The sequence below is a fragment of the Drosophila rhopaloa genome, unplaced genomic scaffold, assembly GCF_018152115.1.
Source record: "Drosophila rhopaloa isolate 14029-0021.01 unplaced genomic scaffold, ASM1815211v1 contig_150, whole genome shotgun sequence".
Lineage (NCBI taxonomy): Eukaryota > Metazoa > Arthropoda > Insecta > Diptera > Drosophilidae > Drosophila > Drosophila rhopaloa.
In genome coordinates this window covers 2,127,087-2,142,848 of record NW_025335029.1, presented here as the reverse complement: position 1 = coordinate 2,142,848, position 15,762 = coordinate 2,127,087, and the positions used below count along the sequence as shown (strand labels likewise).

At 36.8% G+C, this 15,762-nt stretch overlaps 2 protein-coding genes across 4 annotated transcripts; one reads left to right on the top strand and one right to left on the bottom strand.

Annotated features, from left to right (window-relative positions):
* Nucleotides 1-204: 204 nt before the first annotated feature.
* Nucleotides 205-7,181, top strand: LOC108043516 (arylsulfatase B). The gene is made up of 6 exons (XM_017122262.2): nucleotides 205-261; nucleotides 4,594-4,761; nucleotides 4,843-5,002; nucleotides 5,064-5,549; nucleotides 5,625-5,782; nucleotides 6,091-7,181. Exons 2-6 carry the CDS (start codon nucleotides 4,627-4,629, stop codon nucleotides 6,913-6,915), a joined length of 1,764 nt encoding a protein of 587 aa, XP_016977751.1. The 5' UTR covers nucleotides 205-261; nucleotides 4,594-4,626; the 3' UTR covers nucleotides 6,916-7,181.
* A 106-nt stretch (nucleotides 7,182-7,287) lies between these two features.
* Nucleotides 7,288-12,043, bottom strand: LOC108043517 (CD151 antigen). Of its 3 annotated transcripts, none has more exons than XM_017122263.2 (8): nucleotides 11,973-12,043; nucleotides 11,502-11,716; nucleotides 9,090-9,194; nucleotides 8,938-9,024; nucleotides 8,680-8,871; nucleotides 8,216-8,311; nucleotides 7,859-8,155; nucleotides 7,288-7,727 (listed from the first exon to the last, which is right to left on the bottom strand). In XM_017122263.2, the coding sequence occupies exons 4-8, from the start codon at nucleotides 9,013-9,015 to the stop codon at nucleotides 7,680-7,682; spliced, it is 711 nt and encodes a 236-aa protein (XP_016977752.1). In that variant the 5' UTR covers nucleotides 9,016-9,024; nucleotides 9,090-9,194; nucleotides 11,502-11,716; nucleotides 11,973-12,043; the 3' UTR covers nucleotides 7,288-7,679. The 3 variants fall into 3 exon arrangements, with proteins under 3 accessions (XP_016977752.1, XP_016977754.1, XP_044312687.1); XM_017122265.2 differs by lacking the exon at nucleotides 11,973-12,043 and adding an exon at nucleotides 11,834-11,959; XM_044456752.1 differs by lacking the exons at nucleotides 9,090-9,194; nucleotides 11,973-12,043 and adding an exon at nucleotides 11,834-11,959.
* Between the last annotated feature and the right edge of the window lie 3,719 nt (nucleotides 12,044-15,762).

Below are 15,762 nucleotides of genomic sequence, written 5' to 3'. Positions count from 1 at the left end.
TGCCTTTGTAATACCACATTTTGCTTTTGCTTTTATAGCAGTGTTTCGTTGGCGGTTTTATAGCAGACTGCTTGGACTTTCATGCGATTATTTTTCGCGCACGTTTCGTGACGTCACAGACGTCGGAGTACGAGAAAACGTTGTCACTTTAAAAGCGCCAAAAGCCAGCGGAGCGTTTAGTCGAGTGGAGAAGCCGCTGGGGGAAGGATCACCGACGATCACCCAGCATCGTTGAAACCTTCAGCTGATTCCGGAAAAACAGTTAAGTGATGAGTGTTAAAAGGGTTAAGATACTAAATTGCAAAACACAACACATGAATGAGAATCATAAAATAGTATTGGTTTTAGTATTCGGTTAATACACAACAAAAGATTAATAAAGTAAAGTTGACCAATAAATTTAGAAGTTTGAAGTAAAATCCGTTTTAGTTAAAGTGGTTTATATTTCCGTTTCAAAAATTCAATCTTATTATACCCTTGCAGAGGGTATTATAATTTTGGTCAAAAGTGTGCAACGCAGTGAAGGAGACATCTCCGACCCTATAAAGTATATATATTCTTGATCAGGGTCACCTCCTGAGTTGATATAGCCATGTCCGTCTGTCCGTCTGTCCGTCTGTCCGTCTGTCCGTCTGTCCGTCTGTCCGTCTGTCCGTCTGTCTGTCCGTCTGTCTGTTTCTACGCGAACTAGTCTCTCAGTTTTAAAGATATCGAATTCAAACTTTGCACACACCCTTCTTTCCTTTGCACGCAGTATATAAGTCGGAACGGCCGGGATCGGCCGACTATATACTATAGCTGCCATATAACTGATTAATCGGAAATGCCATAACTCTGCTGTTTGTTAAGTTAGGAAGTTGGGACTTTCTATGGGTTTTATATTTGGCCAATCAGTACGACGTACCAAATTTCATAAGGATCGGCCGACTATATCCTATAGCTGCTATATAACTGATTGATCGGAAATGCCATAACTTTGGTGTTTGTTAAGTTAGAAAGTTGGGATTTTCTATGGGTCTTATTTTTGGCCAATTAATCCGACCTACCAAATTTCATAAGGACTGGCCGACTATATCTTATAGCTGCCATATAACTGATTGATCGGGAATGCCATAACTTTGGTGTTTGTTAAGTTAGGAAGTTGGGACTTTATATGGGTTTTATTTTTGCCCAACCAAGCAGACATATCAAATTTCAAAGGGATCGGCCGACTATATTCTATAGCTGCCATATAACTGAACGATTGGAAATGCCATAACTTTGGTGTTTTTAAAGTTAGGAAGTTGGGATTTTTTATGAGTATTAAGAATGCATCATATGAATAATTTTGGAGAATATAATTTGCAGAATATTCTGCAAGGGTATTTCAACTTCGGCTCCGCCCGAAGTTAGCTTTCCTTTCTTGTTACCTGTAAAATTAACAATAATAATAATTAGCAATCAAAATAAAATTTAATTAATGTATTACTTAAAACAATAACTTGTTGGTTAGCATATTGTGTTCTGAACCAGTTTGTTGCTTCGCTAAACACACCTTTATATAATTATACCCTTGCAGAGGGTATTATAATTTTGGTCAAAAGTGTGCAACGCAGTGAAGGAGACATCTCCGACCCTATAAAGTATATATATTCTTGATCAGGATCACCTCCTGAGTTGATATAGCCATGTCCGTCTGTCCGTCTGTCCGTCTGTCCGTCTGTCCGTCTGTCCGTCTGTCCGTCTGTCTGTCCGTCTGTCTGTTTCTACGCGAACTAGTCTCTCAGTTTTAAAGATATCGAATTGAAACTTTGCACACACCCTTCTTTCCTTTGCACGCAGTATATAAGTCGGAACGGCCGGGATCGGCCGACTATATCCGATAGCTGCCATATAACTGAACGATCGGAAATGCCATAACTTTGGTGTTTTTAAAGTTAGAAAGTTGGGATTTTCTATGGGTTTTACATTTGGCCAATCAATTTGACGTACCAAATTTTATAAGGATCGGCCGACTATATCCTATAGCTGCCATATAACTGAACGATCGGAAATGCCACAACTTTGGTGTTTGTAAAGTTAGGAAGTTGGGATTTTCTATGGGTTTTACATTTGGCCAATCAATTTGACGTACCAAATTTTAAAAGGATCGGCCGACTATATCCTATAGCTGCCATATAAATGATTAATCGGAAATGCCATAACTTTGGTGTTTGTAAAGTTAGGAAGTTGGGATTTTCTATGGGTTTTATTTTTGGCCAATCAATCCGACCTACCGAACTTCATAAGGATCGGCCGACTATATCCTATAGCTGCTATATAACTGAACGATTGGAAATGCCATAACTTTGGTGTTTTTAAAGTTAGGAAGTTGGGATTTTTTATGAGTATTAAGAATGCATCATATGAATAAATTTGGGGAATATAATTTACAGAGTATTCTGCAAGGGTATATCAACTTCGGCTCCGCCCGAAGTTAGCTTTCCTTTCTTGTTTTAAAAAGTCTCTGTATTTATAAAGTCATTAAAAACAGCGCAGCCTTTTGAAGTGAAATTACAGAACACTTGGGAAAAAAGATAACGACAACCATAAAAGCTTCATAAAATCTAAACGATTCCGCTTTTAAGAATACAGAAATAAATTTTAAAAATGTACAGAACCAAATTGTCAAAATTTTGTGATCTTAAAAGTTAGGCCATAGAATGGAATTTTGAAAACAATTGACAAGACCGGAGAAGATATAGTTTGATGATACTTACCTTAATCAAAAGGCATTTTTTGATTTTATGGTCAACATTATTTAATTTCTAACTAAACCGTTTCCTAGACAAAAAATATGAAAAAATTGTTTGGATCAGCTCATCAAGCTTTGCTAAATTTTCTCTCCTTGTATCTTTTACACAAAACTTACCTTTTCACAATTCCTCGATGAAGTCTTGCCACATGTTTTTAGTTGGCCAATAGCAGGTTACATTGTAATTAACTAACATGGTTTTGGTCGAACCTTATGGGCCCAGTGACAATCCTGAAAGTTTCCAAATTGGAAAGATTTCGCAGCTTATTGAAATAAACCTGTTTTGTCTGGATTGGGGATTTAAAACTCAAGAACCTTTCATTGATGTACGATGATCTGATTACATAATATGTGTTTAAGCAAGGTCACGATATTAACAACCTGTGAAGGTTATCACCTGACAGCTGGGAGTTCCCATTCTCATTCACATTCCAATGTCGTGACTGTGATTTCTATCCCGTGCGCACGACACTTTTATTTCCACCCAAATTATGCAGCATTATTAACACATTTAAACTCGTCAAAAATGCTAAAACAATTGCACAGATCATAGATTTTTACGACATCTCTTGCTTATCTGTCTGGATTTCATTATTGCCACGTTTTTTATGGCCTATTGCGACAATTAAGCCACAGTTTTAGCCAAGATAAAAAGAAATTAAACTCTTCACTGCGAGGGTAATTCAAGTACAAGTTTGCAAGTGTTAGTGTATTTCGTTTTATATAATGCCTTAACAATTGTTGCTAAATAGCAACAAAATAAAACGACAACACTTGCGGGAATGGTTGAATGAACTTTTCGGCCACATGGCACACTATGCATTGGGATAGGTCAAGAGGGAAGTGGTTGGGGGCAGCACCTGTGGATGACGGCAGATTGAAGATTGTACAATTGCCAATTATGGCGCTGAAAATTCGGCAGATACCGCCTAGATGTGCAGCATTATAATTAAATCAGTTACATGCTGGCATTTCAACATACGTATTACCAAAAACGATCAGGAGCTTCACAACAAGCTATGCTCCATCTTAACTTTTGTATCTTTTACTATCTTTTAAACATAGCCCCACAGAATTTGTTTTTGGGAAAACTCTTTCTTTAATTTCAAAATAATGCAAAAAAGAAACCTAACAAGAGAGATACCCGTTACTCAGGTAAAGGGAGTGCGAGGGAGATGGAGATAGAAACTTTGATCACGCATAACTTTTTAACGAATGGTCCGATTTGAAAAATTTCTTCTACATTTCGATAGGTATTGATAAACACAATAAAACTGCATTTTTACTTTTCCGAAATATTTAAATTTTTAAAATCGTATATAAGCGATTGTGGCCGTTAAAGGGGGCGTGGCACCTTTTTGAAACAAACTTGCGCTGCGTAGGAACTCCTAGAATCTGCATGCAAAATGCCAATCTTCTAGCTTTTATAGTTTCCGAGATCTCAGCGTTCATACGGACGGACAGACGGACAGACGGACATGGCTATATCGACTCGGCTAGTGACCCTGATCAAGAATATATATACTTTATAGGGTCGGAAACGCTTCCTTCTAGCTGTTACATACTTTTGCACGAATACAATATACCCTTTTACTCTACGAGTAACGGGTATAAAAACTGGTTTCTTTTACACTATTTTGAATTTTGAAAGGAAATCAATTGCGAGAAACATATGGGTTATTTATAAATAAAAAATGTTCGGAAATAAAAACAAGGTGTAAAATTTAAGAAAATTGAAAAATTTTGAAAATTTAAATTAGCACTAAGACTTTAATATGGCTACATTCTTAATTTATTCCTTTTTGAATTTTATTATTTAGGTCCAGGACTTAAGAATTTTACGATCGTACGAAATGGAGGTTCTTAATTTATTCACAATGTTGGGAACAATCCATGGTCTGCTGGTAGTGAGTGCCATTCTCAGCCTGGCAAATGGATCTGGACATTCCACAAAGCCAAACATAGTTATAATACTAATCGATGATATGGTGAGTAGGTGGTCGGAGTAAATAAGTACTCTTTAATGAACTTCCTAAAAACCAAAGACTATATAAATACAATATTTCCAGGGTATGAACGATGTGAGCTTCCATGGCTCAAACCAGATCCTTACACCCAATATCGATGCCCTGGCCTACAATGGCATTCTCCTCAATAAGCATTATGTCCCGAATTTGTGCACTCCGTCAAGGGCCACTCTCCTAACCGGAAAATATCCCATACACACGGGTAAAATATTGACTCAACCAAACCAAATATTGCCTTATAACTTATGTTTGATTATTTTTAGGAATGCAGCACTTTGTGATTATAACCGATGAGCCCTGGAGTCTTCCGCAGCGAGAACGTCTGATGCCGGAACTTTTCCGGGAGGCGGGTTATTCGACCCATTTGGTGGGCAAGTGGCACCTGGGATTCTGGCGAAAGGATCTCACGCCGACAATGCGAGGATTTGACCACCATTTTGGCTATTACAATGGGTACATTGACTACTACGACCACGAGGTTAGAATGCTGGACAGGAACTATTCAGCAGGACTGGATTTTCGACGGGATCTGGAGCCCTGTCCCGAAGCAAACGGAACTTACGCCACGGAAGCCTTTACTTCGGAGGCCAAACGAATCATTGAGCAGCATGATAAGAGCAAGCCGTTGTTCATGGTGCTCAGTCACTTGGCCGTCCACACAGGAAACGAGGATAATCCGATGCAGGCTCCTGAGGAGGAGGTGGCCAAATTTCCACACATCAAGGATCCCAAGCGGCGCACCTACGCTGGTGAGTTGGGGATCCTAGCTCGATAACTGATTTGTTCTATTGACAAATTAACCTTAAAATATTGTGCTTATCAAGGTATGATTTCAAGTCTGGACAAGAGTGTGGCTCAGACAATTGGTGCCTTGAAGGATAATGGCATGCTGAATAACAGCATTATATTACTCTACTCAGACAATGGAGCACCAACCGTGGGCATTCATTCCAATGCTGGGTCTAACTTTCCTTATCGCGGGGTAAGTCTTTTTATATCTACAGAGAAAAGTATTTTAAAAAGTATAAGTAGATACAAAATAAATTAAAGCGATTTGTTTGTAAGCTCCTTAATAGTCCATCAGACCACAAGATAAAACCTTTAAAGAACTGAAAACTTCTTAACTTAATATTTAATAAGTTGAATTGAACTTTAAACTAAAGAGTCTAAAAAAGGGGCTCGTTTTAATTCTTAAGTTACATATATATTTTTTAAAGAATACCAGACATAAAATCTTAGTATCTTAAATATATTTTAAATATAATTAATTTCATTGTATTTTCCCAACAGCAAAAGGAATCTCCCTGGGAGGGTGGCATTCGATCCGCAGGAGCTTTGTGGAGTCCGCTGCTCAAGGAGCAAGGATATGTGTCCAATCAGGCGATCCACGCCATTGATTGGTTGCCCACACTGGCTGGAGCTGCTGGCGTCTCCTTGCCACAGGATCTTCAGCTGGATGGGATCAATCTCTGGCCTTCGCTGAGTGGCAATGAGGAACCGAAGCCCAGAACAATGATTCATGTGCTGGATGATGTCTTCGGTTACTCATCGTACATGAGGGATTCCCTAAAGTACGTAAACGGAAGTAGCTTCAATGGTCAATACGATCAGTGGTTGGGTGAATTGGAATCCAACGAAGACGACCCATTGAGCGAGAAGTACGGACAGCATGTCCTGGCATCGGAAGTTCAACGTATCTTGGGAAATCGGGGATTAACCGAGGATCGCATCCGTCAGATGCGAAGCGAAGCCACTCAGGAGTGTCCCCTTGTGGAGGGGCAGGATCCCCAGGATCCGAAATTCATATGTGATCCCCTTAAAGCCCACTGCTTTTTCGATCTGGCAAAAGATCCCTGCGAGCGCTTCAATTTAGCCACACTTTATCCACGCCAATTGCAGGAACTCGCCGATGAGGTGGAGCAAATCCGGAGAACTGCGATTCCCAGCGCCCGAGTTCCCATTTCGGATTCGAGGGCTGATCCAGCTTATCACAATGGAAATTGGGAGTGGTGGAATAATACGGAAACGGGTTCAAGTGCCGGCACTTGTTCGCTACACTTATTGACTATGATATTAAGTATTATAGGGTTAGTATATCGTTATTGTTTCGAGTAGTTAATTCAGATTAGTTTAGCTTTGAATAAAGTACAATTTTTTAAAATATTTCAATGTAATATTTTGATTTGGTTTGTTTATAATATACATATATAATTGTTTCATCAAGGCCGGGTTTTCTCGATAATTTTCATTCATGGAATATGATAAATTTTAAAAAGTTTCTGGGTGTACCAAAAGTATTTTAATATACAAAAGATATTTTTATGATATGTTCAAAAAATATTTTAATAATATTTTAACTTGAATCTTCAGACAAACATTTTATTCCAATAGTTTTATTTCACGTTTTAACTATTAACAAACCACTTCAGTCTAACTCCAAAAGCTTTAATGATCTGCAAACAAATAAATATTAATCTTCCCTAGCTATTTGATTTCAACTAATTTTATTAGAAACAACAATGGACGGACATATTAATTCTCTATAAACAATAGAAAAGCTCACTTAAAACTAACAACTGCGTTGGGGTATTGATTACAGGAGCTTACGACTAAATTTACAGAATTATTTAGAAATAATACAAAATGATAGAACAGATGATAACAATACAATCCAGTTTCTCGCTCATGAATACTCATTTAAACACGTATATACATACATAATACAAACGGAAAGTTGATCAGAGCCAACATTATCATATACTCTGATAATACTCTTATATTCCACCAGTGAAATTCATTCAAAAATGGGTCTCTTCAGGACTGTGGACCTCGGAAGCTGATTTTTCTGCCTGGCCAAGGAATTCCCCATATCTTTGGCGCTATTCGATCATATTGAACAGTAGACAAGAGAATATCATACCGAAGATCTGAAAGTAATAAATAGGATAAAATTAATAAACAACAAAAATAGTTTTCTATTGGAAATAATTTCTTTAAAATTAAAATCTATGATTCATCTTTAATATGTTTAGAATCTATTAGATTTGATTGTTCTTACCATTAAAATGGCCACCGCTATGGAGGTGCCCCCAATAACCGCGGCATGATCCCTGATGAAGTTGGTCGTCACGTAGAGACAGCCCTGGTTATAAAGATTCGTGATGGTGGGAAAGATGGTGCACTCCTTTCGCTGCCCCCCAAAAAGCTCCTGGCAACAGGACTCGGGCACAGGTCCGTACCTATTCCAGTCGTGCCACGTGTCCACTCCGCAGCACTGCAGCCGCTCCTGGGTCAAATCCCAGGCCTGGGTGATCTCCCTCCTGCTGCCGTACAAGGCCATCGTGGATCGCATTTCCTTTGGAATATTAAACAGGTTCAATGGAGTTCCACATATTTATTGGGGGATTCGACTCACCTGCCGCATGGTCTGCTGCACCCGTTCACGGAACACATAACCCAAGACGCCGCCAATTAGCATGGTGACGAAAACTAAAGCCACGATTATGAAATACTACAAAAGGGAAATCGGGTGGTTAATATACATGTCAAATGGTCTTTGCAAATTTGTTAAGAAGTATATAAGTGGGATCTCTTAAGGAAAATTATGAAAGATAACCTAATGAACAACATTGAAAGAATTTGGTTTGATAACCAAATGTTATGGTTGAATTATGAATTGTTTTTATTAGAAATTATATAGAAGTTCATATACTAGAAGTTAGTAAGGTTTTACAAAGTAAATAGTACTTTTATATACAAATAATACTATACAAATATATTTTGAGTATAAATAGCAGAGGGAAAGTGAAAGTTAAATGTTGTTTTAAAATATTTCTTAGAGCATTAAAATTATTCAGATCCATTAGATCGCTTACTCACCGTAAGTAGCAGGCATTTGACCTCCTTTCCTGCACCAACACAGCCCAAAAAGGAAACCAGGCAGATGATAATCGATGTAACCAGCAGGACGTAAACAGCTCCCGAGAAGAGATTTGTTCCGAGCAACTCATTGACGAAGCTGCGATCCACAAGGGTCCACAGGGTAAGGCAGAATACAATGGCTCCACCCACCTGGAATTTATTAATAATAATATTATATAATTATTTGTGTATAAAGTGATTCCCAAAGATACTCACGAATATCACAAAGTTGGCTATGAAAAGGCTGTACTTTACGAACTGCCCGCAGCAGTCCATTCGCGAACTGAAGCCCATGTCGTCTTCCTATTGAGTATTACAAAGTTGTTATTAAACCATTCGATTTAGGATATTAAATTCACATTTTTTACTTTTGTCTACAAAAGACGAATCCGAACAGGAATTTGATGCAAGGAAGATGATGCAAGGAGTTTGGGATAGGAAAAGATGCAGATGTTCTTAATGGCGCGACAGCTCTAGACGGCAAAAACAGATAAGGATTATTTACACTTAGCTTCAATTGCGTTAAGTATTAGTAAATTGATTTAGTGGTTAGTAGATTAATTATTGAGTCCTCCAATCTCGATCAGTTTTGAGCATTTTAAAAGCTCGAGCTCTAATATTTAGATAATTATAGTATTATATAGACAAAAAAAACTTGAATATTCGAATTAAATATTTGTTTCCGTGCCTAACATAATGATTCTCCTAATTTATAACCTGACAAACCTTTTTAAATTCAATATGTTAACTGACAAATTGTTCACTATATTTTTAATGAGTTTTTGGATTACAAAGGTGATTACGGAAAATTTCACATTAACAGACCGTCTTTAGATTAGTTTTAATGACTTTTTATTGAGTGTCTTCTATGTATATACAAATTAATTAATTCCTTATTCGGGATTTACTTAAGACGCGCGGTACTGCGCGAATGAGAAGACTTAGGTTTCGAGAGGCGTGACGGTCACGATTTATTTCCAAAATTCAACTAAATACTAAGTACATAAATTCTTATAACGAAAGCTAGCCCTATGCCCTAAAAGTGCTGACCCGGCGCCCCGTGTCTGGTGTTGGGTAGCCGTCGGTTGCTTTGCAGTGCATTGCCCGCTGATAGCGCTGACCGAAGCTTGGGCTTCTGGTACCGTCGTTGTTCAATATCCGCAGGTGTCGCTGGCTTTGCATTATTCTCATCCCGGCTACGAGTGATCAGCTTGTCAACTTCTCTATTGCCGGTTGACCGTGTTAACTTACATAGTATATACATGGATAACTTTTAATATTTATTGAGCCATTTTTCTTTTCAAAAAAGTGCTTAAGTTTAAATAATAATAGAACGAAATACTCCGCTATTGATAGTTTTCCACCTGTGACATAAGAGGGGAGCTGGGAGAGTGGTGCGCATGCGCAGCTGTGGTTTCGGCCGACCATTTGCTGTTTCTAAGCCGGGTCCGAAGCGAACCGCGAAGCGACCGAAGTACACTTAACCATGACCCACTTTTGGCAGCGGCGTAGCCGCAGCAAAGCTTCCAACGCAATGCGCCTAGACAAGCGTTCATTATCGGAGGTGGTTTTGTGGATTTTGTCAGTTACGGCTCTTAATAAGAGACTTCGGTTACATACGATCATTATGCCCACTTCAGGGTTCCCAGTTGAAGTTGGAGCAATCAAAACAAATAAATCAAAGTAATAGCCTGCCCGAAAAATTGCTAGCTAATTATAGTGACTTATTTACGAGTGCCGCCCCATCTCTGATTCATCTAAGCAGACTGCGATGTTCTAAATGCTAATTAAAGTTAATTGCAGGCTGAGCAATGATGTCCCCCTCCTCTCAACTAGCTTGTAAACGACATCTCATTTCGAGCATTATTTTCCAAATTCAAATAAGCTAAGCCGCAGTTGAGATAGCCACGTAATTGGCGCGGGGCTATTAAAAAAATGTTCTCACACTGTCTGAATATTCACTATTTTTCATTCGACGTTATCAAGTTGCGGGAATCGTGCCTGAGATGACAGTAAGTCATCTGAAAGTCGCCATTAATGACGGGGCGTTGGCGGAGAGGCGACTCACTACCAATATCTGCTGCCTGTAAGCTGAAACCAATTAAAATTATGGTAATTGTTAAGCCATACGTGCTACACATCATAATAGAGCACTTAAAACTCGGATTCTGAGACCTCTCACTTTTCATAAGCTTGTCTTGTAAAGTGTTTTGAAGGCGTTAGAAAACTATTGGAATGATTAAGGAATCTCGCAAGAAATATCCTCTGTGGGTCATAAATGGAGGAGAAAAACATATATACTCAAATGTAAGTAATTTGATTTTTCATATCGAACATTCATATCTTGAACATTCATTTATGGCATAGACATGTCTATCTGTTCAACAAAGTAGTAGAACTAGTATTGTAAAAGTTTTCAGTGACAGCTAGATTAACTATATAATTATATATGTAAATATTAATTTTTAAAGGTTTATATCTTATAACTAACACTTTAAATAAATTTATATATGTATATATAATACAACCTCACACTAGCCTTGCTAAGTGTGTAATAATAAATACTATAGATAAAAATAAAATTAAAGTAGTTATAAGCTATAGTTTATATATAAACCTTCAAAAATTGATCAATTTATCAGTAGATATAATACGATTTAAGGTAATGAGAGCTAGGCTCATTAAAAACGTTTTTAGTTGAACTACTTGTATTGCCAATGGTGGAAACACACGTATAATCAATTCTAAAACTGCTTGAATAAACAAATTAATTTACTTACAAGTCTGCCGTCCCGTAGCACAAACGAAGTTTTCGTTAGGTAACCAATTTTGGCGGTTTTCTTTTCTCAGTGTTCGCCTGTGTGAATTGCCTCCAAACTGTTGTTTTGCCAAAACACAAAGCACAACAAGCAAACACAAAAGAAACAGCTACTAATTTTAGTTGCACTTGAATGCACAGAAACTTTGGGAAATTGTTATGGACGGCGCGGGTTGGCTAAAAAAAAGAAGGGAATTATTGTTTACCAATTTATTAAACATTTTGGTGGTAATTAATTATTCTCGTTAATTTTGTATAGTTTTTTTTAGAGTCCAAATCAGTTTCAACATTAACATTTTTTTCCTTTGATAAACTTAACATCGATGTTTTCAAAACATCGGTAATATCGATCAATGTTTATCCATCACAATATCAACCCGTTCTCGCGCACTGTTAACGATTTAACTACACAAACTGGGAACGACGACCCTACCGTACCGCTCGACAGCTGGCTTGAAACTGGTTGTAGGAACAGTTGGGGTTTTTTATTAAGTTCCGCTCACAAAGAGCTTCGTTGTTCGACTTTTGCCTCTCCGACTTAAGCTTGGCTTAGCTGCGCTGCAGGTGCAAGGGAGAAGGGAAACCGTAAATACTTCGAAACTTTTTCGTACTTCCTTTTATTTTATTCATCTATTTTTCGACTTTTGCTGCTTCCCTTCGCCGAATCGGCATGTGAAAATACTTTGCGCAAATAAAACGTGATCGCGATCGGTTTTAAGTTTAGACAGCAGTCGTCTTTGTTAGATGCGTTTCAGCCGCACTTTCGAGAGAGGCTCGAGAGCCCTTTTTCAAAATATTATTTTTATTATCTCTTGCTTAAAGGTAGATAGATGTTTAGCTAGTATTTCAAAAAACTTTTTTTGAAATCATTTTTACTGAAAACCAAAAAAAAGAACCTATCTGGTGGAAATCATTCAAAACTGATTACAGAATTATCATTAAAATAAATATTTTTTCTGTTGGTGGTATCTCAAAACCAATTGAATAAACGAAGGAAAATAAAAACAATCAAATTAAAATTATTGGCGGCCAGTGGTGAGTTAGTGTTCATCATCTTAAAAAATCTTAAAAAAAAAAATTTTGAAATTTTCAAAACGATAAACGTTATTCTTGAACGACAGTCTAAAGTCTTATGCACCGCCTGATAAACAATTTAAAAATGGATGTTGTTGTATCGTTATTACCTGGTTCTACCATATTAACAATATTTATTGTCAAATTTTATTTTTCATCAAATTGTATACTAGGTGTTGTGTCTTTTGAAACCACATTTATTGGATTGTAACTCAAAAATATACTAGAAGATCCTTTTTGCAGGCTTATTTTATTTTATTTAGATCGTAAGAGCTGGCTAAGTTTACGTAGATAACAATTTATTCAATATTCGTAAATATTTACTCTTGAACTTTTTGTTTACTTTTTTTAATACAGGTTTCTTGCATTTGTTTTGGGAGTCACTCGCAGTTGATAATTGTTATTGAGTTTTTATTCGACTATTGCTGTTGCTGCTGATATTGTCAATTGCAGTTCTCCCATGGCAAACAACTTTTTTTTTGCCGTCTTGCTTTGAACATTTTAACGTTACGTCACAGTTGCCAATGTAGCATAATATTTTTCAGAATTTTCACTAGATCATTGGAGTATTTCGCGGAGATAAAAGTATATGTTTCATTTAAAGTCCTTTAGATTTAAGACTAACAGTGCTATAATAATAATTGTAGTCGGCACAATATACTAAAATTTGCTCAAAAATAGGATTGCAAGTTGTTTCACCAGGAACTCCCTCTAGTTATTCCGAATGACACACATTCGCAAAGCCTTTATACAACAAATATAAAGATAATTTATAAAACAGTCGATAAACAATTTAACCGACATGCAGCAAGCCCGCAAAACGAGACACCAAAAGTCGTTTGACAAAGCAGATTAAGCACGAGTTATTAAATAATATAGGTTTCTAGTTGTGTCAGATCCAGATTTCCTGACTGGTGTACATAGCCACCCGTGTATTAATTTGCGGTCTTACTTTTTATTTGTAAATAACAGGTGGCAGTTGCAAAGTGTAAAGTCCTTGTGCTTTTGTCGAGATGGACTCCAAGAAAATAATATTTGAAAAGCATCAAGAAATAAAAAACGATTTGAGTTAAGTTTTTCATTCACCTACGTGAATTTGTATCAATTGCTGCATCAGAGAACAACCTTCGGTAGTTAACAACTTAATTTTGTTGTTACCCAAACAAATAGTTTAATAACTAAAATTTAGTGTTGGAGTAATTATCGTGGTTTCATAATTTAATTAATTTTTTTAAAATTTTTGTGTTGTAATTTGTAAGCCATTTTCAAGCTAAGGTCAAAGAGTTGGCTGTCGATACACAAATAGCTCCAGCCCCCAAGCTTCACTTACACTCCACGGCACGGTTTAAAAAGCTCAATATGTTGTTGGCCCCACAATTTGTTGGGTTGTTTAGCACTTTTATGGCCGTGTTAACAACAACCACCCGCCCCCACTCCCGTAGTTTCCCACAAGTGTGGAAGTTGCATGGCAAAAATAGAAATAAATAATAAAAAATGAAAAACAATTACTCTGCCTGTTTATTTCGCATCTTATACACTCGCTGTGGGAACCTTTTGCGTTTTATAGTTGCCATAAAATCTATCTCCACACACTTGTATGCAGGCGCCTTGTGATAAAATATTGCACAAAAGTCGAAATCGAACTGTGTGATTACTTCTCAAGTGACCAAGGCATCATTAATACTGCGGGAAATTCTTAATTCGATTTAAAACAAGTAAATTTTGCCTATGAAAATATACTTACTCAAATGCGATTAACGTGAGCGAGTTGAAAGCCTCGTTGAGCTCGCCGAAGGTGACAAGCTTCAGAAGCGTTAAATTGTAGCACTTAAAATGATTGGAATGAGTCAAAGATAAGGCTAAAAATAAATGACAACACGTAGTAGGGGATATAATTAAAATTTAAGCAAAATTGTGCATACAAAAAGCATAATAATGACAGAAAAGAACTGACGTCTAAAATGAAAATTTACGTAACACATAAGATTATCTATAAACTCTATCTATAAACCACCTAATACCTGACAGAAAGAACTGACGTCTAAAATGAAAATTTACGTAAAACATAAGATTATCTATAAACCTTTTAGTTTTTTTCAAAATTTAACCATATAAAGTATTGATTATTTTCATTAAAGTATTTTAAAAATAAAACAAATCTGATTAAAATCATAGTAGTAAAGATTTAATCGTGTGTAAATTCCAAAGCTAGACTGATGCCCCCAACATTTACTGATCTAAGCTATCTTAATTAAACAATCATTTGCATATTTCATTAATAAATTAATGAGTTATTGGAAATGCATTGAGCTCTTGAATAATTCATTGGAAAAGTTGAAGGGGTAATTTTATAGAATTTAATTGCTCTTATAAGGGCACTTTAAAATAAAATTCTTAATCATACTATACGACCTGAACCAAATTTCAGTTTCCACGCAAAGTGACCTTCAAGAAACTCGAGCTTGGGGGTTGGCAATCATTTTGGTCGACAACCACAAAACGCAACCGACTCTCAGATCTTGACCAACCCAAGGCATGTAGATTTTCCCATGTCTCACACAAGTCCAAAACAAACTTCAAGTGCATTTTGTTGCCTTGGGCAGAAGTCATTTAATGGCTAATCAGTTGGAACAATTGTGTTCCCTTTTTTCCGCCGCTTAGGGCATGTTCCACCTCCTCCCACGCAAACATACCAATATTGGCCAAACAAATAGCCCAAAAATATTCATCTCCGTTTAGTCATGTACCTGCTAATTGTTCGGTGTCAGCTCCAGCGATTGTACGTGGCGATTTGTCAGCAAAAAGCATCCAGCTTTTCGATCAGGTCAGGCATTTCCGACTACAATCCCGAGTAGATAATGAAACAAAAAAATGTCATATGCAATTTTATAATATATCTAGTTTCCAAAAAGTTATTTTAAACAGGAATAATGGTTCTTTCATTTAAGCCACATGAGCTTAATTTTTTTTCTTAACTTCTCAGCCATTTTTATTTATTCTTTTTTTTAATCTAATAAGCCAAACATATTATGTAATGTAATTTTCATTTTTTTTAATTTATCAATCCTCCTCGAATGTCTAAAGCATAGTACTCAGGTAGAACAAATTTTAATATATTCAGTGCGACTGAGTTTTTAAACAGTTCATCA

Excerpts from the sequence above, each read along its gene's own strand:
- LOC108043516 (XM_017122262.2), top strand. The coding sequence starts at position 4,627 with ATGGAGGTTCTTAATTTATTCACAATGTTGGGAACAATCCATGGTCTG. Across the intron at positions 5,003-5,063 it reads AAAATATCCCATACACACGG|GAATGCAGCACTTTGTGATT; the intron begins GTAAAATATTGA and ends GATTATTTTTAG. Across the intron at positions 5,550-5,624 it reads CAAGCGGCGCACCTACGCTG|GTATGATTTCAAGTCTGGAC; the intron begins GTGAGTTGGGGA and ends GTGCTTATCAAG.
- LOC108043517 (XM_017122263.2), bottom strand. The coding sequence starts at position 9,015 with ATGGGCTTCAGTTCGCGAATGGACTGCTGCGGGCAGTTCGTAAAGTAC. Across the intron at positions 8,312-8,679 it reads TCAAATGCCTGCTACTTACG|TATTTCATAATCGTGGCTTT; the intron begins GTGAGTAAGCGA and ends TCCCTTTTGTAG. Across the intron at positions 7,728-7,858 it reads TAGCGGTGGCCATTTTAATG|ATCTTCGGTATGATATTCTC; the intron begins GTAAGAACAATC and ends TATTACTTTCAG.